Genomic DNA, 27,088 nt, shown 5'->3' with positions numbered 1-27,088 from the left:
GTATCTCACCAGCTCTCAATCCTTTTATCCATATCCCACCAAAGTTTTTCTCAGATCAAAAGTGTGCTCACAAATGCTTGTTTACAATAAACATTGTATGTTTCAAAACATATTCTCTGTGCTCACTTCCTACCCGAGTGTAACAGGACTCTGTGAAGGTGCAAGTAACGTGGTATCACCATTCCTGTGAAATGGAAATATGTGGACAGTTAGCTCTGCAGGTTTCAGTGTCCCAGGAATCCAAACCTGCTTTTTGTTTGAATGAACGAGTTAAAACTGCCTACTCCTTTGCAATAGTAAAAACAAAGTAGGAGGGAAAATGTGATTCTATTAGCTAGCATACAATTTATATTCAGAAGATTTAACTAGCACATACCTAGTATAAACAATGACTAAAACTTGGATATTGACTCATTCAAAATATTTGTATAAATAGTTCCCCCTCTATTTAAGCATGACTTAGGATTTAAGATAATACAGACAGGAAGCATCACACACAACTTACTCAAGCTATACTACATGAGGTTCATCATAAAAAGACTTTTGTATTATGGGATACTAAAACAGATAGCAGCAGTCCCAGTTTTCTTGCAGTATGTATTTCTATAAAAAGTTTATAAACTAAATGAAAGAAACTTTAGCACAAAGTTGATACAGCATATGAATTTATACAGCAAAAGCTGAATACTCTTAATCTATAAGCACATAACAAAATTAAAGATAACAATTACTAGAAAAATACAAGGCATCTTTGCCATTTATGTTTAGAGTAATATATAGTCACTTATAAGTTCTTAAAAAATGCATAGCAAAAGCCTGATGAATACAATCCCTTCTGTGCCACTCTGTAACTACTAAGAAATTTTACAATCTATATTGGGAAAAAAGGGAAACCCCAGATTGATAAGGAAAGTGCTGTTTTGTTTTCTACTATATATTTTACTTGCAAAACCCCTTTATTTTCTAAAGAATACTTGAAGTATGTTATTCACACCACGAATCTGGAATAACTCTGTGAATATCTCATCATTTTAACCACATATGTGTGTATAAATATACCAATATTACTAGGTATGTAATTGAATGAAAGCCTTTTATCAAGAAAACTATTCTTTCATCTTCAGAAAACCTCACACATCTATAAAGATGTTTTTGCTACCCTTATGAAGTTGTTATTCTGTGAACTACTAAATCCCACTTAATGCGTCTGCCTACTCTCTTCTAACCATGTAATCTGATATAAATCAGTTAGGTTTCAAGGTTTGAGATACCTTTGGATTTGAATTTAAATGCTTTCAGTCCCCATTGTGTGGTCTAATTTAATCTCTTGGCCTAAGATTCCTGTCTCTAACTGTCTAGCCAATAAAAACTTTGTTAAATCAAGACAGTACACGGCAGTAGACAGGAAATATCCAGTTGTCAGTTATATTTGGAATATCACTGTTGACTTCAGTGGTGCAAGAAGCAGTAGTAACAGCTAATATTTTAGGATCCAGGTTCTCAAAGAACTACTGTTCAAAATCTTTCAAAATCTGTGCCAAAAGAACCAATAGATCGACAGAAATCTGTGCACAGAAGTTAAATGACCTTTGGTGTAAATTTTTCCAACCAGATGGCAGTATCATTCACAATAGCAAAACCCTAAGTAGTAAAAATAGACTGTTCTAGCTACAATCTGTTATATCTTTTCTTAAACTGCCTGGCAATAATGGATGTTTTGCAACTGGAGCACTGAAAGTACTTCATGTTACCAGTAGAACTCCTTGAAAAGATACAGAATCATAAGCTACAGAAGGCTTATAGAAGATGGTACCTTGTGTTTAAAATTATATTATTTTTGGTAAGAAGATATCTAGCAAGAGGCAGAAAAAAGTCAGAGCTGTATGATTTCCTCTGGATGTCTGCTATCCTTAAGTGCACGATATGCATAGCTTTAAACTTTGGGATACTATGTACGTATTGAAAATATTAGCTGTTGGCCAAATTTTGCACTTTAGTATCAGGTACAACTTCTAACAAGCTCGCAAGAATCCTTGACTGATTACAGAAACAAAAAGTAGCCCTTCTTTTTCCTTTGTATTATGATAGTATATATGAGCAAAACATCTGTACATTAGAGGGACTGTTTCAATTTCATGATTTTTAGTTTCAAAGTAGTAATACTGAACAGCAGATTTTTTCTTTATTGCTTAGAGTCCAAAAAATCTTTACAGATGCTTCTAATAATATCAGGAACCATCTGCTCCAATCCTGTGAACTCCCTGGTGAAGAAAGTATGAGACTCTCTTGGTTCAGAAGCCATGTCTTTCAGATCATCCAGAGGTGCCCAGGCAACACCAACAGAGAAGACTGTTATTCCTACAAAAGGAAAAAAAAATAGTTAAGGCCATTTTGCCTGTAGACATTTCTACATTCATGAATTAATCTGGATTGAAAAAGTATGTTTCAATATCTGCAGTCTGTCAAAGCTAATTAGAGTTTGCCACTAAATATCAGGAATTAGAAGACTTGTCTCAGGAAAAATCCTGAAGGAAATATGAGGTATTGTAAAAGCTAGTGTCTTAGTAGTTTTGTAGTGACACACATGAATGCAGTAGTTACAATGTCAGTCTTGAAACACAAGTAACATTGTGCAAAATGATTCTGAAAATGAGTTTGGTTCCTTTGTGTATGCTTAGTGCTTTCAAGCATCATCAGTCTAATGAGCTTTTTGGCCAAAACTGCTTATTCCTTTCCTAGATGACGATGGAGCTTCGCTACTTGGCTCTTTATTCTTACTCTACTGTTTAGGGAAATAAAACTGGGTGTATGTTGTTCACTAAGCTGCCGTAAGTGAATCTATTCCTACCTGGCTCCGTAATACTGACTGTTGGTTTTTTTCATCCTAATGGAAAACAGTTCCTTGGGGCTTACATTTTGCTGAATTCAAAGCAGGTATTATACTTTGCAAAATTTAAAATCTTAACATTTACAGTAGAGCAGAAACAAGATGGATCAACTTGCACTGCTTTTAAAAACACGTAATTTACCTGCTTTTTGTGCAGCTGCAGCAGGTCCTCTAACATCATCATAAGACTGACCATCAGTCAAAACAATGAGGAAATTTTTGTTAGGTCCATCTTTCACTGGCCCGAACACATTTCTGACTGTGAAAGAAATTGCATCCCCAGTAGCAGTGCCCCCGCTCATGTAGCGAATGTTCCGGATAGCTGAGAGGACCTTTTCTTTAGTGACGTGGTCTGTGAAGCCGAACTCAGTGCGCTGGTCATATGTGAACTGCACAGCTGCGACCTTGGAACCGATGTCAGAGATCTCAAAAGCCTTTGCGACATTGCTGACAAAGTCCAGCATGAGGCGGAAGTTGCTCTCTCCAACGCTGCTGGAACCATCGATCAGGAAACAGATGTTGATGGAATTGTAGCATGTCTTGCTACACAACATCTGCTCGTGTGAACACAGTTTTTGGACAAGAGGTTTTACATATTTGGTAGTACCAAACCAGGTGGGCATTTGGTAAGAGAAGAAGCCGTTGGTTCGACAGACAGCCTGTTGAAAAACAATAAGTCAATGGGTGGATGCTGACAGACCAGTTGAATGGATAATAATTGGAAACCTATGATTTTTCTTTCAAAGGCAGGTTAGCGGAGCCTCATGGTGGGAGCTTGGGGTGGCTTTTTTGCTTGTTTGTCTTGACAGAAACTGAGGACAGTTGAAACCACTGAAAGCTGTAATATAGCTTATTTTACCCAGGAATAAAGTCAATCCTGCCCCACAAGCTCTGGACATTTCAAATAATTTAGCTTTATTCACAAGAACTATAACAACCCTGAGATGAGCTCAGCTGGTTAGAGCATGGTGCTAAGAATGCCAAGGTCACAGGTTTGATCCCTGTATGGACTGTTCACTCAAGAGTTGGATTCAATGGTCCTTGGGGGTCCTTTCCAAATCAGAATAATCTCTGAACTGAAAATAATAATTATGTTTTGTGAATGTGAACTGAGTCATGATACTGCATAGTCAAAGGATTGAAAGTTCTGTATTTTTGCTTATCCACTGAAAATTAACCTCTGTGCTTTCCCTTGGAACTTGGTAAGACCTTTATTTTTTTAATTTCTAATGTGTCACAAACACAGACATAGAGTGGGTAGAAATATAACTCCAGGTGATTCAAAGTAAAATTTCTTTTCCCCTAGCTTCCATAAGATGCATGTAAAGTATAAGGTAATTAAGAAAGGAGGTAAATTTAAAAATTAATCTGGCTAAGATCAAAATGCAGAAGGGGAGGGCAGGCCTCAACCACTTAAAGGTCATGTCTTTCTGTGTCTTTACAAGGACAGACAGTGATAGTACAAGGGAGGAGGATGGTTTTAAACTAAAAAAAAAAAAATTTAGGTACACTATTAAGAAGACATTCTTTACTGTGAGAGTGGTGAGGCACTGGAACAGTTTGCCCAGAGTAGTTGTGGATGCCCCATCCCTGGAAATGTTCAAGGCCAAGCCTGAGCTAACTGGTCTAGTAGATGGCATCCCTGCCCCTGGCAAGGGGGTGAGAACTGGATGATCTTTAAAGTCCTTTCCAACCCAAACCATTCTATGATGCTTCTATAAGTACATAAGGGTTGGACCTGCCTGCAGTACCGCTGGGATGAGCAACTAGGTCTCCTATAGCTAGAAGAAGCAGAGCTGTAGTGCTTCATTCTGTTCATGCCATTTCTGCTGAAATGAGACATCTAAGACTTCCTTGTGGAAAATGAGTGGGTTTTTCACTGCAGAGTAAGTAAAGACCTAGTAATCAGAAAGCTCATGTGAGAATAGGTGATCAGTGTTTGAATTCAAACAGAACAAGATCCAAAACTGCATCAAAGATGAAAGTCTTGTACATAAACTTGCTAGGATATGTTTTTCCATATTTTCTGTCCTCTTTGTAGTGGAAGTAAGTAAATAATTATCCATAGAGCAGGTACAGGAAGATAGGCCTCCCTGTCTGCCATTTCAGGAGGGGGAATATATTGTATCAGCATTTCATTGCTTTGGCACATTTAATCATACCTGAGATAGGGGAATTTCCTGCACTGAGAGTCTTCATGCAAATACAAAGTCCAGGAATTACAAATTGGCCAAGCCTCCGAACTGGGAGGACAGTGATACCTTTGTGTGGACCCTTTAGCAGAAAAAAAACCTCCAGTGTTTTTTTAACCTTCCTAGTGTTATACTTTTAAATCACTTACAAGCAGGGATAATTTCATTGGATGGTTTGAGAGAATATTTTTATATCTATATAAGTTATTATATATACATATATTAGTTAATTAGAATTTTAGTGTAAAGTAAATTCTCCAGAATTATATTCACAACTGAAAAACAAATAATTTTTTTCTTACTTTGTCAACAAAACCAGTGTCTTGTACCATTCCCAGCTCCTCTGTTGTGGGTTTTGCTACAGATACAATGAATACGTTGACTCCAAATTCTCTGGCCACTATGCCAGCTTCTTCTAGATCATCTGAGGGCCAGCCATCTAGAAACACTACAATGATCTTGGGAATTCCTTTCCGTGCTCCATTTTCCAAAGAGAAGAATTTCTGAGCTGTGTGCTTCAAAGCTTTTCCTTGTTTTGAACAGAAAAAGAATATGAAGAAATAATGCATACAATGATTGTATGTTTTGGTACCAGTTTCCTGTCTGAAATTGTGTTGGATTTATGCTATGATTACAGGTCTAACCCAGTGTAGTATTGAAATGGTGTCCCTGGAAATTTGATAAAAATGAAGTTTCAGCAACCTCTAAGCTAAAAACCAACCACTCCAAACCAACACCCCCAGCCAAAAACAAACAAACAAACAAAAAAAACCAACAAACACCCAACCAAAAAACACCACTACAAAATCCAACAAAAACCACACATAAAGCTAAGGAAGAATTCACTGACTTTTTCTTTTTTTGCCCATGGGTCTAGTTTTGTACTAGGAAGTAGATATACTGGTGCCTGCCAAATGGATTGGAAGGAAGACACTTCACAAGCTGAATTTAGGTAGCTCCTGAACTACAACATACTTGGAGCTCAGTTTCCTCATTTGGCTGGTTTTGGCTGGGATAATTAATTTTCTTCAGAGTAGCTAGTAGGGGACTGTTTTGGATTTCTGTGGAAAACAGTGTTGATAATACAGGGATGTTTTTGTTGTTGCTGAGCAGCTCTTGCACAGTACCAAGGCCTTTTCTGCTTCTTGTACCACCCTGTTAGAGAAAAGGTGCACAAGGGAGACACATTAGGGGCAATTGACCCCAACTGACCACAGGGGTATTCCATATCATATGGTGTCATGTTCAGCATATAAAGCTGGAGGAATAAGAATAAAGGTGGGGGGACGTTCAGAGTGGTGACAAGAACTGTTATGTGTGCTGAAGCCCTGCTTTTCTAGGGATGGCTGAACACCTACCAGCCCATAGGACACGGTGAATGGATTCCTTGTTTTGCTTCAGTTGTGTGAGTGGCTTTTGCTTTCCCTATTAAATCGTCTTTATCTCAATCCACAAATTTTCTCACTTTTATCTTTCCAGTTCTCTCCCCCACCACCTGTGGCTGTGTGGTGCTTGGTTGCTGGCTGCTCTTCACAATCACATACTACTTACTCTGTGTTTATTCTAACTCTTTAATTAGCCACCCAACAAGAAAGAAACACTAAGCCTTTTATGAATTTGTCTCAAGATGTCACTCTGTTACTAGTCAAATGTCAATTACTGTTTAAACAGGGGAAGAAATATTTACACTTCTACTCTAATAAAATGTGTAATAAGCAGCCCTAACTTCTGGAAATGAAATGTAAGATGTGGCCACATTGTAGTGGAAAAGCACTGAACCTAATTAAGATAAGTGTGGCATCTAAAACACTTTCTTACCTATCTGAATTATACAAACTTCAATATACACACACAAATGGACATAAATAAAAATATGTAAAGCAATAATTTCTATTTCAGTGGAAGTATGAACTCACCTGTGTTGGAATTGCCTCCTCTGAACCCTAGTTCCTTTATGGCAAATAAAACTTCTTTTGCAGCAGTGAAGTTTTTCAGATAGAATTCAATTTTTGGATATTCACTGTGTAAAAATAAAATAGAGTAATAAGGTTTGCAGTTCACTTTTCATATTGCTATGGCATTAGCAAGCTAAACCACACTTTGAATAATTTTACTCTTGGTAATATATATTCTTCTCTGTATTTTAAAATAGAAGTATACTCCTTGCTTAGTAAATCTCACAATCATTAGCAAGAGGAATTATCTACCTAAATGGGTAAATTAAGAACAGTCTGATTCTTATGCTTATCAAACAGCTGAAAACACTTGGTTGAAAATATATAAAGAAAAAAAATGAACCTGCTAGACGTTAAAGTAAACGCATTTGTGTAATTAAAAATCAGCAGGCTTTCTACTATTTGTACGAGAAATAACTTCTTTAAAAAAAATCTGCACAATGTAGTTTGAGTTATTTAATTTGAGAAGTTTTAAGGTATGCTTCCATGTAAGAAATGAAAGATTTTAACTACACTGTTTCCAGATTTCACTTTTGATTTACAGTAGAAAACAAAAAGAAATGAAGTTATTTTTGCCAAGTGAAGGGCAGACAGATAAACACCTGCAAGCCAAAGAGCTGCTGCTATGAGTAAATGGCTCAATTCTGCATCACAATCACTAGAATGAACCCTTGTGCCAAGCAGAATAACTGTTAAAATGGTACATTTTGAGCTATAAAGATTATTGTTTGTAAGATTAATTTCTAATGAAGAGTTGAATGCTCAAGGTGCTAAACTGTTTACTTGCTCCATTAAATGGTCCTCACCTTATAGTATATAAACCCAGGACAGCAAGAGTGGAATTCATTTCCCCTAGCTTTTGATGGACAGAAACTGGATTTTTCAGGATGCAATTCATCACATCCTAAAATAGGCATGCAAAGCAGTTCAGATGGTTTGTGCCAAAAATGTGGCCTTTCTTTCTAATGACTGGAATAGCAAGCCTAGGTAACTAAATCAGACTCAGGTATCTATCTACTCTACAGTTGCCTAAAGGCAGGGAGAGGAACAGACTTTAATGATGAAAGAAAGATGTGATAGAGAAATCCTGTGCTAATCTAGCAGATGCTTCATCTTCTTGGAATAAGTGAGTTAATTTTGATAATCAGAGGGTTCTTTGTGCTTCCTTTATTCCAGATGCCATAGCCAAAGTGGTTAAACCTTGGAAAACTGCAATTGCTGGTCATTAGCAAAATAAGCTGTGGCTCAAAAAAACCTTCTGCTAACACGCTGGATGTTCCAATGGCTTTTAGACTACACTCTGTGAACATACATAGTACAGTTATACTAGATGATCTTAAGGGTCTTTTCCAACCTAAAAGATTCGATGGACTGTCTTTAAATAAGCAAGTGACCAGTTAAAATTTGAAAATATTAGCTGTAGTAACCTATAGGTTGGCAAGATCAGTTTTTTGTGTTGTACAGGTACATAGCCATTTGTGACAATTCTCTCTCCCTTCAGTTTTAAAAAGAGCCATCTCTCTCCTTTGCAGGGTGTTTCCTGCTGTTCTACTGAGATGAGCTACAAAGCTGTCAGCAGCCAAGGGGCTGTGAGAAGTCCAGCTTTTCTCTCTATCCAAATATCAAATATCATAGAGACAGAAAATGTTCAAATTTGTCATGTCCCCTCACACGGACATCTCACTGTAGCACAGAGCAAACAGTGCTACAGCTCAAAAGAGTTTGCTTTCTCTTGTTATTCATCAACCATTATGGAGTGATATTGTTCTGCAAAATAGGAAGTGATATATTAATTGATTTCTCTTACCAATGACTCAGTTGTATTTTGTGTAGATCTGTCCTTACCTGGCCTGTACGACTCCAACATGAGGCCCTTCTATTCCAATTCCCAACATTACAGCTACTTTTCCAACAAAGTTCTTCTGCAAATTAAACCTACGTTGGCCAATGTTGTAACTTCCATCGATGAGAAATGCAATATCAGCTCTACAGTCTGTGAACATCCAAAATAATTGGACTTATTAACACCAAGTAAATATTAGGATTTTTCTTTGCAAAAGGTAGATCTGTGTATTCTTACCTTTGTTTCCAGCTTTTTTATCAAGAGTCTTCTTAGGTCTTTTACCTTCAGTGAAGAAAAGAGCATGGGTCATTTAAGAACAAGAAGATGAATGGACTGAAGTAAACCAGAAAAAGCTCAGACTCCAAAAATTACAGTGCAATCTATCTGCAGTAGGACTGTCAATCAGTTTAATTATTAAAATTGCACTACTACTGCTTTGTTCCTTGGAAAATATTCTTTTTCAAATGAAACAGTTTAACCTTCCTTTCTACACCTGCCTGACTGATTGCTGAATCATATAAAGATGGGTGGATTTCTGTATCTCACCTTCCTAAGTGCTACTATTTCTCAGTTAGCAATTTTGCTGTACAATGCACAGTTTTAATGGTTTGGAAGCAAACCATGACTTAAACTGTAAAACAAATGGTCTATTCACAAACAACATCCAAGTCCAGTATTTATGTAGCACTGACCTTCATAAAAACTGATCTAGCCTTTTAATGCAGCATTTTCTGTGGTGAAATTCACATAACAACTAAATTTTTGCTACACAAGTCCTCACAGCTCTCAGCTGTTGAGTAGTTCTGTAAGAACAAATGCTGTACCTTTTTCTTCTCTGTTACTTAAAAAGAACGAATATCCCATTAGCTCATGAACTCTTACCTTTCTTTGTTTGATCTGTATTACTTTTTCAAATTCATTCAAGTTTTGTTTTTAATTTACATGAACAATAGTGAAATCAGAATCAATCTCCAAGAGTACATGATTCTTTTTTTCTGATGAAAGATACGCTGCAAAACCAGATATTGTATGTTTTCTTCTTTAAAAATAAATGAATCATATGAAATGTAATTTTAGCCAGGGATTCACACACTGCAGCACATCATATCACAAGATGCTTCCCTTATTGTGGAGATCTCTTACCTGTAGAAGGACGTGCTGTTGATACCGATCGTCCAACTGCTTCAAGTGCTGTGTCCTTGGTAGCTGCTAAAATAAGAATACATTTACAGTATTTTAGTGTATTTAGATGATGTTTGAAGAACACTCTATTTCCAATAATCTTTCTTCATCATCTGCCATTAGCTACTCTGGGAGCAGAATATGAGTCTAGACAAACCTTTGGTGTAATCCAGTATTGCACTCTTTGTTTTACAGGTAATTAATTTCTGCATTTGAAGCAACAGCAGCTGATGCATGATTACAGCATACTTACCTGATGAGAGATTTTGAGCTGTAGAAGGCATTATTTCTTTATTTCTAGCAGATAAAGCCAGGACTTGATCTGGAGAACTGAAAACTTTCACCCTCCCCAAAAGCACCTCTGATTCCAAGTTCCTAGCTATTAACTTGCTGTGGGCACCAAATAAGGATTACTAGTATCTTAGAGATAGTAGGCTAAATCTTAGCTGTGTAAACAATAAGAACACATTAGAGAGATCTGTTTCACAAACTTTGAAAGAATACACCAGAAAACACATATGCTTTAATATTTTTGAAACCACAACATATACAACCAATATGCTTCTGCATATGATTTTATGAGGGTGATTTAGCCTCACCTGAGTGGCAAGGCATGACAACAGGTTTGCAGCTGGGGACACTATCTCAACAATGTGACAAAAAGTTCTGGAAAAAAAGCCACTATGTCACACTTTAGCTTAATGACCGCACATCACATGTAAGTCAACATAATTGATATTTTTTGGAGGGTCAGTGTTCTTTTTGCAGGGAATGCTGTACAAGGTCTTTGAAGGGCCTGACAAGTGCTACTGCCTGCACAAATGCAGGCAGGGTGAGAGAAGGGATAACACTATATGGCTTGAAGTGGTAGGAGGACTGGACTGCAAAGTCAGGATCAAAGCACGGACTTTGACCAGCTTAAACTGTCATGGAACTGTCAACTGCCTGCTATCAAGTCATTATATTCTAAATAACAGATCCATTTTTATGTATCAACTTCTGCTACAGACTAGCTAGTCTAGCTGGAATGTTTTTTCTTTAGGAAACCGGAAAAATAAAGGTAAAATAATGAATTAGAAGTGAAAAATACTATTACTACACATCAGATAGCAATCACATTTATTTATGCATGGAGCACTGAAGAAGGTTCCTACAGTTCTATCAACATTTCAAATACAGTTTGCAGAATAATAAGTGCGATCCACCTACGGGTCACTGAGAAAGACGAAGCCCATCTAGAGAGCACCTGAGACTGGATCCCATTGGCATTTACAGCAGGGTAGTTTTCCTGTCCTGGGAGAGTCTTTACCCTTACAGCTCCTCCTGCATTGGTGATCACACCCCTGAGATACAAAAAGAGTTTTTGTGAATCAGACATTTTAATCACAAGAAAATGCAATACAGTTGTACTGTCATTAGTATATTTTACACCAGCCTCCTGAAAAAGATGCCATATATGCAGGCAGTTAAGTTTAGGCTAAAACAAGCCGCAACTTGCTGAAAAGACCTTTAAAAAAGCTATTCTACACAGCATCACACAGACTTATTAAAAAAAAAAGGTCAGGAAAGCCCAAAATTCTGGCAGTGCTTAGACTAATGCAGAAGAGTGATGTTTCATATCAATTCCTAAGTGAAATTCTGAACAGATCTCTTTTTATGTGGTACTGAAAGAATATTTATTATTTTTAGAGGCCAAAGGTCAAGGCTGAGCTTCTCTAAGAGGACATAAAAGCTTGATGCTTTGCAGTACTTGGGCAGGTACAGTGCTGTGGGAGACAAGCAGTAATTTCAAGACTATTTAGCACAGCAATGTACTCCTTTGTATTTACTTTTCAATTCTGTTTGGCTTTCTGCTTGAAAAGAGGTCCTGGCCTAATCTGATTTAAAACACTGTAGAAGAAGAATAATCAAGACTACCGTTTAGAAAACTTTGTGTATGTTTCTGGTAATATGAGCTTTGGGTATCTGTGGCAAAGGCAACTTCCACATCAAAGCTCTATGTGGATTGCTGTTAAAAGACATTCCTCCTTCATGGATGTGACTTGTATTTCTAAATGCAGCTGTGGTTATATCTATTATCATAATCTTCCAAGCTACAAGAATTAAACAGTTTCAAACTATACAGATATTTTCTCATCTAGGAATACTGTGTAGAATATGGAGACAAAGGAGCTTTAGTAAAGTTACCCTGAACGAGTTTAAAATCAGATTATAAAGTTGGCATATACAAACAGCACTTTATAGTTCTTTAAAAAAAAAGTGAGCGAAAAATCAGACCAGAGCCTTTAACTGGCTAGTTTTAAATGACAGGAAAATTCAGTAAGTCAAAATCATCTTTAAGGAAAATAACATATAAATGTATTTAGAATATTTCAGTCTAATTAAAACATAATTTTCTTCTCCAGTGCCTGATTCTTCTTGGCATTCAAACCTTCACTAGTGTCTCAGTCTTAATGGATAAAGAAAGGTGTCAAAAATAGAGAATATGTGTTTAATTGGAACAATTTCTAGTTTAAGTTTGTACTCGCAATTTTAGTGAAGCTACTTTAGGCTTACATCAGCAAACCTGATCTATGCCCAAGTTAGCTCCTAAGAAGAATTTAGTATCTCTTCCCACTTCTTTTGTTGTGGACTCACAACTTTGAGCACTGGCTGAATTGAACTCAAGAAAATGTTCAGTCTGAAAGCTCAACCTAAGAATTATTCTGGAAACAATGTTTTCACCTTATTTTATTGCATTTTATGCAATGTTGTCTATATTGTTCCATTTCGTCTATTGGTCTTTACATTTTAATTCCACCAATTAAGTAAATATAATTAGTAATTCCAGGGAAAAATAATTATCTACCTAGTCTCCATTGAATTTGGAAGCTTTACACTGAAACTGGAGTAGATTTATTTGCTCCTTATCTATTTGTTGAAAACATTTGATTTTGTATTTAAACACAAGTCAAATTTCTATACTATCTTCTGAAGATACAATATTTCCATACAACAGCTCTGCTATTTTTAATTCAAGTGGAGGCTGATATTAAAAGTAAATATAACATGAACTGTAGCTTTATGGAATTTATTCCTCCTTTCTTGCCATTTTGTTCTGTAGGTGAGTTAACAGTTTAATCCACCCTTTACAATCTCATCAGTTTTACCTGGACTGCTTCTTCAAGCAAGTCTACTCAAAATGCATACTTATATGCTGATGCGAAATAGATCATATATTGTCAGCCTACCTTTGCATTCTGAATCAGATCAGCAAATTCCCTTCTGCAATCATTTATTATTGACTTAAAAAGTGATATCAACCCTGTGTAGATCTGCAGTGGTTTTTAAAGAGTGAAGAAGTGCCCATGCCTTTCCTCAGAATGACTTATGTCATTATAATCTGCTTGGAGTTTTGCTGCTGTGCTTTGCTGCTTTGTGATTGATTTGCATGTCATGGCTGTTTTTATTAAACAGGAATCTGCAGATTGTCCAGGAACAGCTTTCACTTCCTTACTCACTATGTTTCATGTTACTACCAGTGCTGCTTGACAGCAACTTTTTATATAAAAGCTGCAGTCCATTCTCTTGGCTACCTTTATTGTTAATAACGAATCACAATTTATACCTAAGCAGTATTTTTCACTCAAAAATGGACACAAATTAAACAGAAAAACAGATACGCAAAGCAGCAATCCAGTACCTCACTGCACAATAGCTCATGAAAAAGTATACTGGCCAAGGGCAGCAGAACGTATGGAAAGGTCTAATGAAATACAGGAATTTCAGCCAAAACATACTTAAAAATCTGAACTGAATTGAGGTAAATCACCAGCTGAAATTGAAGCTTTTTATGAGCCTCATGCACTTCCTCAAAATAAAGTGCAAGAACTGTTCATTTGCACTCTCAGAGAAAGAGATACGGGGCTTTGCTGAATTTTGAATGCATTCTTCAAGTAGTCTGCACATCAAAACTGATGCCTAGACCACAAAGAGACAGCCATGGGAGATGAACCTTACAAATGTGTCTGCAGTCCATTTATCCTCAGGGACTTTAGACAAGACAACTCAAGTAGCTGAATTCCCATTTTTCCTTCCTACTATTATCATCTGCCAATTCCTTCCACATAATCTGCCTTTCCTAATCACTCCAAGAAGCATCCTTCTCTTCTCCAAACTGCAGTCTCCTGCTGCTGCCTGATTGCCATCAATCACCAATACACAATTGCTCAGCGTTTCCTCCAGCCCCCTAGATTCTTTTCCTTCTGTCTTCTCTGCACCCCTATTGCTTTTGGCAAAAAGAAGTTAAGCAGCAGAAGCAGGCACTATACCAAAGTTTCCCAGGGAATCTACAGCTGCTCAGAAATCCCTCTGGGCAGACAACATTTTTGTCAATATTCTTCTAGCAAACACTAGGGCAGCTCAGGTGCCGTTCATGTTTAAGGGCACTTTGTGACCAGCTTGGTAATATCATGATATGCTTTTGTTAGACTTGAGTTCTGGGACCTCAATGCTTAATTAGAAATGGTTTCACCCTGTGACTAGTAAGGAAGGTTATGAAAAAAACTTACATGTCTATTTAACATCTAAATACTACAACATTGGGCTAGGTTTCCATTTAGAGGAACTGGCACTAGAACAGAACTACGCAAGCTGAGAACCTAGTCCTTTATTTGACCTTCTGATTATTAATCCAATTAATCACTCAGTGGTAGATTTAACTCAGCTCTTCATGCCTACATAGCATCAGCCTGGTAGGAGGTTCTCCATTCTTCCCTTGACAAAATGTTTTATTCTTCTGCCCAGAAAAAGAACAATATTAAATAAATATTCTGTTTCCTGAGAGTAATTACATATAAGATGAGAAAAAAAGCCAAATATAACAAACTAAAACAGGCAGAAAGCTTATTCATCTGTAGTACACAGAATTATTTGTAGCTGAATTCTGCTAAATTCTTTTCATGCATTGTATAGTATTTTCTTGTGTTAATAACTGCCTCACAGTAATGGAAATACTCATAGGAATAAGCATTACTTGACTTATGTAAAATTAAGGGATCCATCCTCAGTATGGACCCAGCATGCAAACTGAAGTGTATATGGAACAGACTCATGCTCATACAATCATTTTCAGTTAAAGCAAACAAACAAACAAACAAAAGCCCTGCTCCCAAGACTGATGCTTCTTGAAATGGTGGGTAGTTGTCTGACTGCTTTCCCTTAGATAACAGCAGGCACTGTAGGTGGCACAGGGCTAGTACTCGATGGTGCTGAAAGGTACAGAGCTATGTTGCACCCACCATGCAATGAAATGGAGGGTATACCTAGTTTTAATTTAGGTGTGGTTATTTCGGTTATTTGGAAGAAATTTACAAAATTCTCAAAGCACATATCTTCTTACATCACAATAACAGCAGACTAAGGTGATTACCTGTTAGGAATATCTTCTTGAAGTTACTTTCACACCAATATGGAGTTTAGGCATTGCAAGACAGAGCAAGAAGGTTTTTGGATTTTGCAGCCTGCACTGTAATTAGCTGAGAACTAAACAGCTATTGCCTGTCCTCCATTCATCAATCCTTTTTTAACAGGGCCAGTATCTATGGCTGCTCACAGCTGCAGCAAAGACAAAAAATGTTCTCATAGCAAATTCTATTCTGAGTATGAAAGGCCAACAGGACTAGTTGCCTTTAAGTTTGGGGCTGTCTTCAAAAACAGCAGTCCTGCTGCTTTTTCAAAACACTTTACTGCAGTCTATCATTCAGAAGGCTTGAACAATGTTAATTTACATTAATTCTGGAAGACACAGATTAGAAATGTGAGTATATTTTAGTCTCTTTGTTGCTATTAGAGCCCTCATTATTCTCACAATGTCTACGGAGACAGATTGTTAGATTCAGGATTTACAAACAGGGCTACATATCTCACAAGTAGTACAATTTATATTGATTCTTACTATGGAAAAATATGGATTTTTCCTTTTGTGAAGTATTCCCCAGCTGTGATGGAACCAAGTCCCAGCAGCTTTCGTGGTGGGATTTCTCTAACAGTCACAGACACCACTGGCATGGGAGGTTCAAGAATGCTGCCTAGATGAACTGGTTAGAAACTTCTTGTCTTTTCAAACTGTTCAAGTCTTTCATCTCTGTAGAAAAAGTCTTGACAGCAAGAGCTTTTTTCTCTTTAAGTAAAGACTTCTTTGGCAATCAGTAATGAAATGGAATGTTAAAATAAATGGCTACATCACTAAATACAAACACAGCCTTAGAAAAACTGACAATGGAAAGAAATCTCAATTTCCTCATTTAAAAAACAGACAAACAAAACCCCCCAAACAAAAACAAACAAAAAGCATAACCCGCATTTGATCCAGACATTCTTTCACAAACTTTTTCTATATACCTAAACAAGGAAAAGTGAAGTACCAGAGCTTAATTTTTTAAACACTCATGAAGATGCTTAAAGCACACTGAATTGAGGTTTTCATTCTTTTTACAGAGGCATCAAAAGGAAGCCTGTCTAGCAATAAAATACACATGGAGACATGTAATTATATTTGAGACAAACTCTGAAGCTTTAAAAAACAAATACACAGACCCCCACAATACCTTCTAAGCTCTCTCTAGCTCCTCCTATAGTACCTTAGCTCTTAGTCTCCTTTACAGCATTTGAGAAATTCCAGACAGTTTGTACTCAAAACTCCTCCTTTTATCAATTTTTTTAAAAAGAAGTTCATTTTAGTTTGGAGTTTAAATACTATACAAGTAGCCTGAATTTTGTAAGTCTTATTAAAAGTTATAGAATTTTAATTGATACTTTTAATGAGATTCTGGATAGTAATGACAGCACCCTAAATATTATTTTAAATGCTTAGCATATTTTTTATGGCATTTAAAGTATTGAACAATTAATAATAACTCTAAAACCCCGTTATTTTCCTCCTTTATCTTCTAGTAATTAATTTCTCTGTAAAAATTTAAGTCCATACTTGTAGGATTTTTTAAATAAAAAATACTGACAGCTTCAGCAGCACATCAACATATTCTGAAAGAGATTCCTTCTGTTTCTTGAGGATAAAAGCCCCAGACTGAAACCATTCCTCTGTTTCTTTCAAACAGTTAACTTAAGCTTTTAAGAAATACAGAAATCTGCTTTTATTCTCTAATTAGTTACTATTTACACTGCATTCTTCCACATCTACTAGTGACACATAAATAATTTTATAGTGAAAGTCAATCTGCTGCTGTACCATTTTAAAGAAAGTTAACAACGTGGTTTTCAAGAGCACTTAAACACAATTCAGATAACTTGCAAACTGTCCAGACATTCTTTTTTATCTTGTTCTCTTTTCTCCTAATGATATTCCTATTGAGTTAACAGGATTCACAAAGCCTAGAGAGATCTTTATCATGATGGCATCAAAACATCAAGATTTAAAAGCATGGCAAGACTATAGACTATATAAACTCACATTTATTAGCAATTGTTTGACTTACCTGTGTATGGCAGCTCCACAGATACTGGAGAGAGAAGCATAAATTCCATCCCCAAAGACATAAAATTGCCACAGAGGACAGTTTGCTGGGCAAAGGACATCTTCTGTCCCCTTTCTAAGGTCAAGTCCTCTTGTAAAGCACGTGATAGCAGTGGAAGCTAAAGAGAAAAGAACAACTTTTGACCTGAAAATCTAAGGGTTTTTTGTTGGGATTTCTTTTTTAAACCTCTCTACAGTTTCCAAGCTTAAAGCAATGTCTGAATTTGAAATTAGGTACAATGCCTGTAAAGATATCTTTGGAGCTTACAAATGTGCAGATATGACAAGGAAGATCACACTTTATTATTTATGGGAAAGAAGTGGCAGAAAAAGGTGGGAAGGGTAAAAAAAAAACAACCATGAGCAAACAACATTAAAATAACATTCAAGGAACATTACATGAGGAAAACCAATTCACATTTGTAAGTTTACTGCAGAAACAGAAGGATAAGAAGACCTTGGAGGGCTGGTGGACCACTGACATGGGTGGCACTCTCCATGGGAGAAATTAAATGACTCTGACATCCCCACAGTAAACTCCAGCCATAAGACATCTATGAATCACTTGGGAAATTCTGAGTCTTCTCTTTAGTGGTATTCATGAAGCAGGTTGACAGCTGTATTCCGCATTTCCCTTAGCTTCTGCAATAAATCCAACTGAGGCCAGTGCAGGGGGGGAAAAAAAAAAAAGGAATACCCATCTTCTTGCTCCAGTAGTACAGTAACATCTAGAACATTGATATCAATTCACTACAATGAAGTTTACATCTTTATCATTGTCAAAGGACTCTCAGAATCATACAGTGAGACAAAAGTTATTTATTCAGCTGAGGCACATGAATTTTTTTTGGTTTTGTTTGTTTGTGGGTTTTTTTGTTGTTTTTTTTTTTTTTTACACAGAACTCTGCTTTTTTTTCTTAGAAGTTGCTCCTCAGGTTATCATCATTAAGCTTTCACTGTTCTTGCCTATGTGCAATGTAGGTGTGCAGACACAGATTTATATCAGTATACAATTTTGCTTGACAAACATACTTTTCACTTTGAAAACATAGAAGTCTTTTATCTTGGATAGTTACTACCAACCTTCTACTACACAAGACAGAACATTCAGTTGGTCTGGTAGCACAGCAAATTAGGGGTTTGACTTAGATCAATACCAATTCAGCATCATAAGTCCAACTCATGACTGGCTGTTTATTCTGAACTTCCTAAGGACACATCCTGCCCTTGTGGAGTACTAAAAGGTGCAAGAACCTTTTCTATATGCATTTGGGATATTACTGTTTCACAATATTATGATGAAAGCTGACAGAGGCTGGCCAATCTATCACTGCATACACCATAGCATTATATCCCAAGGAGAGCATGTTTCAGGGATCAGTGATCTGTCTCTTGCCTGCTTCCCTGCCCACTGTTTTCACTCTTACCCTAGGGTGTTTACTGACACCAACATATGTTGCTTGTATTTGAAAGTATTTGGAACATACATTGTTCTTCATCAGGGGATGGAAAAGATCACACCTCCCGCTAATCTCACTGACTTTGGAACTGAAAAGCAGAACAGTTGCAGCCAGAGATGTACAGGGAAGTATGTATGTTTATTCTGGCTGCATAAACAAATACCTACGTTCATCAACCATGCATGTAGTTCTACTATTAAATATATATAATTCCCATTAATGCTATACTGAAACTATTTTAAACTACCTAATCACATCTTCCTGAAAAATCTTTGCTGCTATTTGTTAGCACAAAGATGGGACTTATATATGCTAAATCTGTCTAGATAGTCCAGAATAAGAAAAAAAGAAAGCAGTAAGCACTTCTTTAATTTTTCCCTTCTCAAGATAAGAGTTGTCTACCTAGCTAGACACTGTAAAGTGATTTAATCTGCTTCACAAGTTTTCTATGAAATAAAGAAGTTTCTTTTAGGACTTAGTCTTACCTACCTACATCCTCTCTGTGCTCAATCTTATACGTTTGCCTTAAAAATAAAAGGCAGAAAAACCAAGCAGAATCACCACTGTTTATAACTAGAAGCTCCATATTTTCATTGTTAAAAGTGCTATATTATTGGTGTTACGCTAAAAGAAGTAGATTTGTTTTGCTGTTTTAAGTCCCCTGATCCTTCCATTAAAGTTCCACAAGTGTTTTTGGTAATTACTGGGCACTGATCAAGTGATATCCACCAAATGACAACTAGCAAGAGCATCAGAATTAAAGAGCAGCTGGAAAGCTGGAAATCCTTGGAGGAGTTCCTGCAATGAGCACTGCTGGTACTCTCTGCTTTCACAGCTTTGCTTGTGCCACGCACCCTGCAACATTTTTCCAGCCTCTAAAAGTGCAAGACTCCACAGGAAGTTTTAATTCCTGTCGTTTCTAATGCACTGTACTTGACTGAATTCCTTGACCGGCTGTGCACACAAAGACAGCACTTAGACATGTCTGGTTAACAAACGCCTTGTCTGGTTAACAAACGCCTTATCACTTGGAGATCTGTATTTCCCTCATCACCAAGTACTTACTAATTACTGTCATGTGGAAGACTAATATTTTGCATAGCACAGGAGATGAAGGGAAAAAAATAATCTTTCTGTGTTTTACCTAGCAATGAAAACACAGAAATCCATTGTAGCCCAGCTATGGGATTTTAATGCACTGGCAGCCTAAAGGGTATCATGATCCTTGTCTATGCATGCGAAGCAGGCTGCTGTGCAAATTGAAGAGCTGACACACTGTAGCTTGGGGCTTTAGCAGTCTATACATCTGTTGGATCAGCACAGAGGTAAAACCACACACTTTGAAGCACATGACATTGTTAATCCAAAGGCAACAATTTTGATTTTCTGTGTAGGTAGGTACAGTTTTCTATAAGCTGTAACTCTGTAACTGAGACTAATATTAGAAATGTTAGGTGCAGTATCAAAATGAAAGCCATTTCTTTTGACTACCACAATTAAGACTTACTATATCAGCTCTGCAGTGAATTTCTTTCCTTTTTGTTAATGCACCATCAATCACTCAACCAATAAAACCACAAGCATTCCATTGCAAACAGGAAAATGTATTAATGAGATCTGAATACTAAAAAATTTAAAATAGTTCTTTGCCAGCTTACATACTAATCATTCTCACAAATTTCATATGTGATATTACTATTAGAATTGAAGAAGGTGGTTGTTTTTTTAGTCTATCCAATAAACTTCAACATGGCAGAAACTGCCAAAGAGATTATTTATATATATATATGTATATATATAAGGTAACTGAGATAAAACCCATATGTTTTAATCACTGGAATTTATGAATGTACGAGCAGTAGCAGTGGATGCATTTCTCTGGATGCTTATGTGATTCAATACTCTAAATCCAAGTATTTCTGGAAGAAGGAAATATAAGCTTGCAATTTGTGTAACTGATGTCCCTTAAAGGATTCAGTCCTAGACTCCTACCCATTCTGGACTCTGTTGAGGACTAGAGACCTATGCTCTGTGACAGAAAATTAGGCCTTCAGAACCATAATAAATTGACCATCATCCAATCCTGTCAAGACACACACCCTTCAAGCTTCACAGAAACACACTACATCAGGGTATCCTATAAAAACAAAGTACAGAGAAAAGAAACTAATTCTTCCTGATTTAAGCCATATTTAAAGGTAGGGATGAATGTCTTCCATCATTGTTGACCTAAAAAAGGGAAAAAAAAAAAAAAAGCAAAGACTCACTTCTCTCCTAAAACAACCAGTTTTCAATCATTCCATCAGTTTCTATCTTTTTGATGCCTCTTCACATTTTGCTGTGAATAGCTGCTGCCTATGTCAATCTATGAAAGTTCTCACTTAATTTTTGACACAAGTCACTACATTAAATTATTCCAGAAAAATAAAATCCACAGCCAAAATCTGAGCTTCTCTAATCTTGACGTTTCTGTGTATTGCTTTGGGAAAATAGAGTTTGTTTATACAAAGGAAGAAAATTCTATGTACATTCTTACAAAATATAAAACAGGGGTTCCTACAAGTAAGGTCGCTTTATGAGCTGTAAAATAGAGAAGTACATCCCTATAACGCTTCCTATTCCTTTTAATATTTGGTATTAATACAGGAAGATTTTAGGTCCCTTTTTATCTTGAGGGTTCAAACATACCTGCTTTTTCTATCTTACGCAAGAAATACTCCCACATACCTTATTCATACTTGGAAAAAAATAGACATACTAGTAAACCTATACTTGTTTATATTTCACAAAACATGTTCACAGATTACATACTAATTTATGCAATCTCAGTTACCTATCTTGATGTGGACAAGGGCAATGGAACTTAAAGAAATCTGGTCAGGGCTATATCATTCATTTCAGTCTGAGACTTGCCCTTTTCTGATCAATGTAAGGTTGCTTACCATCACATGCCAATGTTCACCCACCTGCAGAGTCTCATGTATGGTGACCAGAACTGTTGAACTTGGCAGTATTTGTACACACTCCAGTGGGAGTATAAAGGAAGTTTTAAGATTCTCAAAGATCTTCCCAAACATTATGAGCCTAAATACAGTAGATTTTTGAGGAAAATAATGTTCTTATTGAACAACAGAATTTAAGCACTTTCATAAAAGTTCCTGCAAGCTTCTAGTTCAATAACCAAATGCTGCTGAATTTAGGCTCAGAATAATGGTAAAAGATAATATGTTACAGAAATTGCTCACATTTTATAGCATAGTCTTGTATCAATATTCCATTTTGAAAATATACCCTTAATGCTATTTTAGCTGGTTCCAGATACCTTCAGGTTACAGTGGCTTCTCCAACCCTGGAGGAAGCATCACAGAAAACTTTTCATTTGTCTCCTGTCAGACTGTCAGCACTTCATCTATAACGAACCTGTAAAACAAAAAAGGAAAAGGAACTGGGGTTGGAGTAGGTTTCCTATTGCTGTGCATTTTTTCCCTTTTTTAGCCATAGCACTCCTGTCTCATGCAGCTTTTATCAGTTTAGCACAAAAGAATTTTCCGAATCTTTGACTGAACACAAAATGAGCAGCAAATCCTGCTTCCTAAGAGCTGAGAAATCATGAATAACCATTCAGAAAAGCTTGAAGTCACTCACCTGCCTGCCAGACCTGCATCTGGAAGCACATTCTTCTGGTGGCTCCTGTCCTCCCTTGGTGAAAGACTCCACGGGAAGGGGCAGACAAACTGCTTGTGTCCTTCTGCCACACAATTTCTTCAACTGCTTCCTATGGCTCCTGGTTCCCATGGATTGATTCTGGCTCCAGAGAGCCTGCTCTCCAGCAGCAGGGAGGCAGTCCAACAGAGCATGGTACAACAGGCAGCCCCTGCAGTACCCTCCTAGGCATCCTAAGTATGTTCTTTTGCTTTTCGGGTCAAAATAATTGCAGGGCAGGTTTAAAGTGGTTTTAATTAATTCCATGGTCTAAAATATGCCAGAAATCCTCAAATTACAAAGCACTGTACTACTGCCTTTATAACACACAAAACACACTCCCACTCACTCTTGCTACCGGCACTCTCCTCGATGGGGACCTTTGTCATCAAGGCGCTGCTTCAGCCTGTGCCAGGAAGGTGTTTTCACCCTCGCCTGGAAGCGTTCCCAGACATCCTCCGTGCCCCTCTGCAGCTTCCCCCCGGCCGGCTCCGCGCAAACCTGCCCGGCGGCCGCATCCGCGGCCCCTCCGCGGCAGCACCCGCACCCCGCGGCGAGAGGCGGCAGCAACCAGGAGTGCCGGGAAGGGCCGGGCCGCTACCCGCGGCCAAGCGCCCCCCTGGGCGCCGCCACCTCCCGCCGGGGCGGGCCCGGCCGAGCAGAGACGGTCCGAGGGGGAAACAACATCCACGAGATGCGGAGAGAGGAGAGCAGCCGACTCACCTGAGCTGTCGCTCCCGCGCACAGGACTGGAGAGCAGAAAGGCGCCTGCGAACAGACAGGGAAGGGGTCGAGGCGCTGCTCCGCGCCCGCCCCGCCGGCCCCCAGCCGCTTCCCACCATACCCACCGAGGAGCAGGGGGAGCCACATGGCGGCGGGGCGCGCCCGCACCGCGGGACACCGCAGAGCTACGGCGAGGAGAGCAGCGGAGAGCAGCGGAGAGCAGCGGAGAGCAGCGGAGAGCAGCGTGCCGGCCGGGTCACCGCACCGCGGGCTGCCGTGCCCTGTGCGCTGTCCCGCACCTCCGCCGAGCGGTACCGCCACCGGCAGCCGCGGCTCCCACTTTAAACCTCGGCGGGCGCATGAGCACTGGGGCGGGCGAGGGTGGTCGGGGAGGGCGGGAAGGAGGGAGCGGGCACACGGGGCTGGGCAGCGTCGCCGCCAGGCCCGGCAGGTGCTGCTGTCCCTCCCCCGCCGCGCCCCCGCCGACTCCTCCCGCCGGGATCGGCGGCTCAGCGCTTCCCTAAGCAGTCGGGTCCCGTAATTCGCCCGCTCCGGCAGCGGAGGCGCGCGGACGTTCCCGTGCCCGGCGAAGCACCTTTGCAGTTTGCCTTCCTGGCTCTGCCCGAGCACCCCTCGATATCCCCTCCACCCACAGTTCTCCAACACCTCATGTCAGGTATCTTTACTCCAGATATCTTGGGAAATGCGAGCCAGCTATCAGCTGCTTCGCCACAACATCGGTCCCTTCCTCGAAGCTGAGCGAAGGGGCAAAGCTGTCCCGAGCACTGCGAGGTGTTGCCGAGGGCGGGACGGCCGCTCCTCCCGAGCCGCGCACCCCAGGGCCCGCCGGCCGCGGCCGCAGTCGTGCTGGGCCCTTACGCCGTCCCTCTCGGCACTGCGGAGGGGAGTACTGGGGGATTGAAGCCTGACTAAATCATTCGAAGAGAGGGAAATACCGGATCCGGCCTTTCGGGTATCGTTTGTGTTTGCGCAAATATTGCAGGTGCCTTTCGTTTAAGTAAAATTTTGTTTAAAGTAAAGAAAAAAAAGGCAAAACCAAAACCACCACAACGCCCCGAAAACCAACCAAACGAAAACCAAACCAAACCCTCCAGTTCAGAGCCTCCTCCGTTTCCGCAGCTCAATGCACCCACGCATATGTGGCGTGAAGTACCGGCTGGCATTGATGTGCACTGGGCAGGTCACTTGGGAATGGTGGGCAGAGGTGCTGGAATTTCAACGAATGCCTTAAAATTGCTCTCTGTACCGTCCGCCAGCATCCGCTGTTTAATTTCTACTGGGACGGCTGTTCCCAGAAAAGAACTTTTAAATATAAATAAGCTTTCAGACCTCATAGGAATTATGATTTGCCGGGGCAGAAAATTAAGTGAGGGTGGGTGTTGAAACCAGCTCTGGGAGCTGTCGTCTTTGGGAGGGAGGCTGCTGGTCAGGGCAAATCGCTTTAGGGTTTTTTGGTTTGTTTTGGTTTCTTTTCTTTTTTTAACAGGTCGCATAAAAATGCGCTTTGTGGAGTATCTCTTCGCATGATTGAAAATAAATATATTTGAGAACTCTGCGATCCCTTCAGAGATATGTCGCCTGTAAGAAAAAAATAGGAAGCATGACTGGGTAAGTTATTCGTAATTTATTCGTAATTTATTGCTTTTCCGGAGTTTAATTCAAGCAAAGAACAGAAGCGGTGAGAACACGATACTCCTTTCCCTCATAGCTTTGATCGTCCCAGAAACACATTTTTATGCCTCCCACACAGGATAAAGGTGGCGATGCTTCCCTCATGACATGGTCTTCTCCTACGGGAGCATCATCTCAAATGCGAAATTATTCAAGGCGGATGATGCAGATGTCAGGAAGTTCTGCTGGCATTTCTTTCAGCTTCTCCGAATCCCGAGATTTTGTCAAGGAATTCCTGCTCGTCAGCAGGCTCCTTCCTCAGCTAGAGGTGCCCTCGAGTGAGTCGGTCACCTTTCGCCTTAGGCGGTCAATTAAAGAGCTGGCAATGGCCGCCAAAAGCTGTGTCCCTGAGCTGGCCTCCGCTACGGTGTCTCCCGCAGGTGCAGAGGCTACCCTGAATGATTTCTGTGGCAATCCCCGTTCCTTAGGGATTCGATTTTCTTAGAGCTGAGGTAGTTAGAAGGGACACTTGCTCAATTTTTATTTTTTAAAGAAAAAATTTTGGGAGCCAGACAGCGCCCAGGAGAGGATGCCATCCGTGGGGCCTCTCGCCTTCCTGCAAGCCACCTGTGGCAAATGGGTGACGTTCCCGCTCCCTTCCCGATGCCTGCGCCCGCCCCGCAGCTCCTGCCGCCGGCTCCCCTCGCCGTCCCCGCTCCTGCCCGGAGTACGGAGGCGGCAGAAAACCGAAGCTCAAGCCCAGCTGGGACGGGGGAGGAGGTGTTGGCTGGTCCCGGGCTAATGTCTCAACTTCTCTGGTGGCAAGAGCAAACTGCTTCGCAGAGAAACTGTTGTCACACGGGCTGAGGTGTTTGCGGCAGTGAAATGTCCCGGGAATGCCTTCCTCTGGAGGCCGAGGGACAGGCACGAAGAACAGGGAGAGGCATTCCATTTATCCTGGGAAATACGGGAAATGCCTGAACCGAGGGACACTGGCTGCCCCGCCACACAGCCTCACAGTAACCTCTCTGTCCTTTGCGTAAAGAAAGGCTTTGTGCAAAGATCAAAAAGGACAGAAGAAAGCACTACTTAAACTTTCAGCCCTATATTCCACTTGGAGAGGGCCCTATGACTTGCAGTTCACTCTCTGGGAAAATACACTCACTCATCCTCATTGCAGTACTCCTTTACCTCCTCTTGACATTTTTCTTTCCTCTGATTCCCTTCATCATCATCATCATGAGCTCAAATGACTCCCTGCATTGACACCTGTACCAGCACAGTGCCACAGCTCAGCTGGGCTGAGTTAAGGTCGTTCTCCATCACCCATAATCAGTTTGGTGTGTATGTCCTGTTTTATTTACTTAGGAGATGAAAACCACTCCGGTTCAAAATGAATGTTTAGATATGTTATACACAATACCAGATGAATCTTCTAAAATACAAATTTTGCGTGTTTGCTCTGGCTCCTGCACAGCCTGGGCCTCCCAGTTCCAGTGCAAGGGCTGCTAAAATGATGAGTTCTTCCATTTTGGCATTTCCAGAGCGAGGGAATTGCATCTGGTTCTGCAGAATAGCAGGAATCTTAGCTGTGTGATTGAATGATCTCTAAACATAGAAAATCAGCCAGTGAATTTCACTCTGTATTTAGTGATCAGTTGGTCTGTTTGAAAAATAAAAGCATCAGTAACAGAAACTAGATATAAATAATGTCAGAACTGGTTTAAATATGAACTATACCCAACTTCTTGAAAGAGAACTTACTGCAATGAAAACTTTGTTGTAGTCTAGATTTGACTAATAATAGAAAAATATTTTTCTGGGCATTTTCTAAATAAAAATCTTAATTTCTAATTTGATAATCAGACAACAGGCTTTTGTTAGCAAGTCCTCATGGACTTAGTGCCATGGTCTAGTAACCAGAGCAGTGTTGGATCAAGGGTTGGACTTGATGATCTCAGAGGTCTTTTCCAACCCAGTTGATTCTATGATTCTATGA

The 27,088-nt window shown here is 39.4% G+C and overlaps 1 protein-coding gene and 1 long non-coding RNA gene across 2 annotated transcripts; one reads left to right on the top strand and one right to left on the bottom strand.

Annotated features, from left to right (window-relative positions):
• Positions 1-577: 577 nt before the first annotated feature.
• COCH (cochlin) lies at positions 578-23,671 on the bottom strand. Its single transcript, XM_027709451.1, has 11 exons — positions 23,583-23,671; positions 23,458-23,502; positions 17,535-17,691; positions 11,269-11,402; positions 10,021-10,086; positions 9,115-9,159; positions 8,880-9,027; positions 6,996-7,099; positions 5,382-5,608; positions 3,030-3,546; positions 578-2,358 (listed from the first exon to the last, which is right to left on the bottom strand). The coding sequence occupies exons 1-11, from the start codon at positions 23,602-23,604 to the stop codon at positions 2,183-2,185; spliced, it is 1,641 nt and encodes a 546-aa protein (XP_027565252.1). The 5' UTR covers positions 23,605-23,671; the 3' UTR covers positions 578-2,182.
• A 380-nt stretch (positions 23,672-24,051) lies between these two features.
• On the top strand, positions 24,052-25,311 carry LOC113963235. The gene is made up of 3 exons (XR_003532698.1): positions 24,052-24,133; positions 24,965-25,086; positions 25,229-25,311. It is a non-coding gene; the product is annotated as an uncharacterized LOC113963235 (long non-coding RNA).
• Positions 25,312-27,088: the final 1,777 nt, after the last annotated feature.

This window comes from Neopelma chrysocephalum, unplaced genomic scaffold (genome assembly GCF_003984885.1).
Source record: "Neopelma chrysocephalum unplaced genomic scaffold, ASM398488v2 Primary Assembly neopelma1_24, whole genome shotgun sequence".
Classification (NCBI taxonomy): domain Eukaryota; kingdom Metazoa; phylum Chordata; class Aves; order Passeriformes; family Pipridae; genus Neopelma; species Neopelma chrysocephalum.
The sequence above is the reverse complement of the archived record's forward strand: the minus strand, read 5'-3'. Positions and strand labels throughout refer to the sequence as shown.

Bases quoted from the DNA above. Each gene is read 5' to 3' on its own strand.
- COCH (XM_027709451.1), bottom strand. From the start codon at position 23,604: ATGTGGCTCCCCCTGCTCCTCG. The intron at 23,503-23,582 runs GTGGGTATGGTG...GTCTGTTCGCAG, and splicing joins GTGGCTCCCCCTGCTCCTCG to GCGCCTTTCTGCTCTCCAGT. The intron at 5,609-6,995 runs GTGAGTTCATAC...GTTCAAAACAAG, and splicing joins AGGAGGCAATTCCAACACAG to GAAAAGCTTTGAAGCACACA.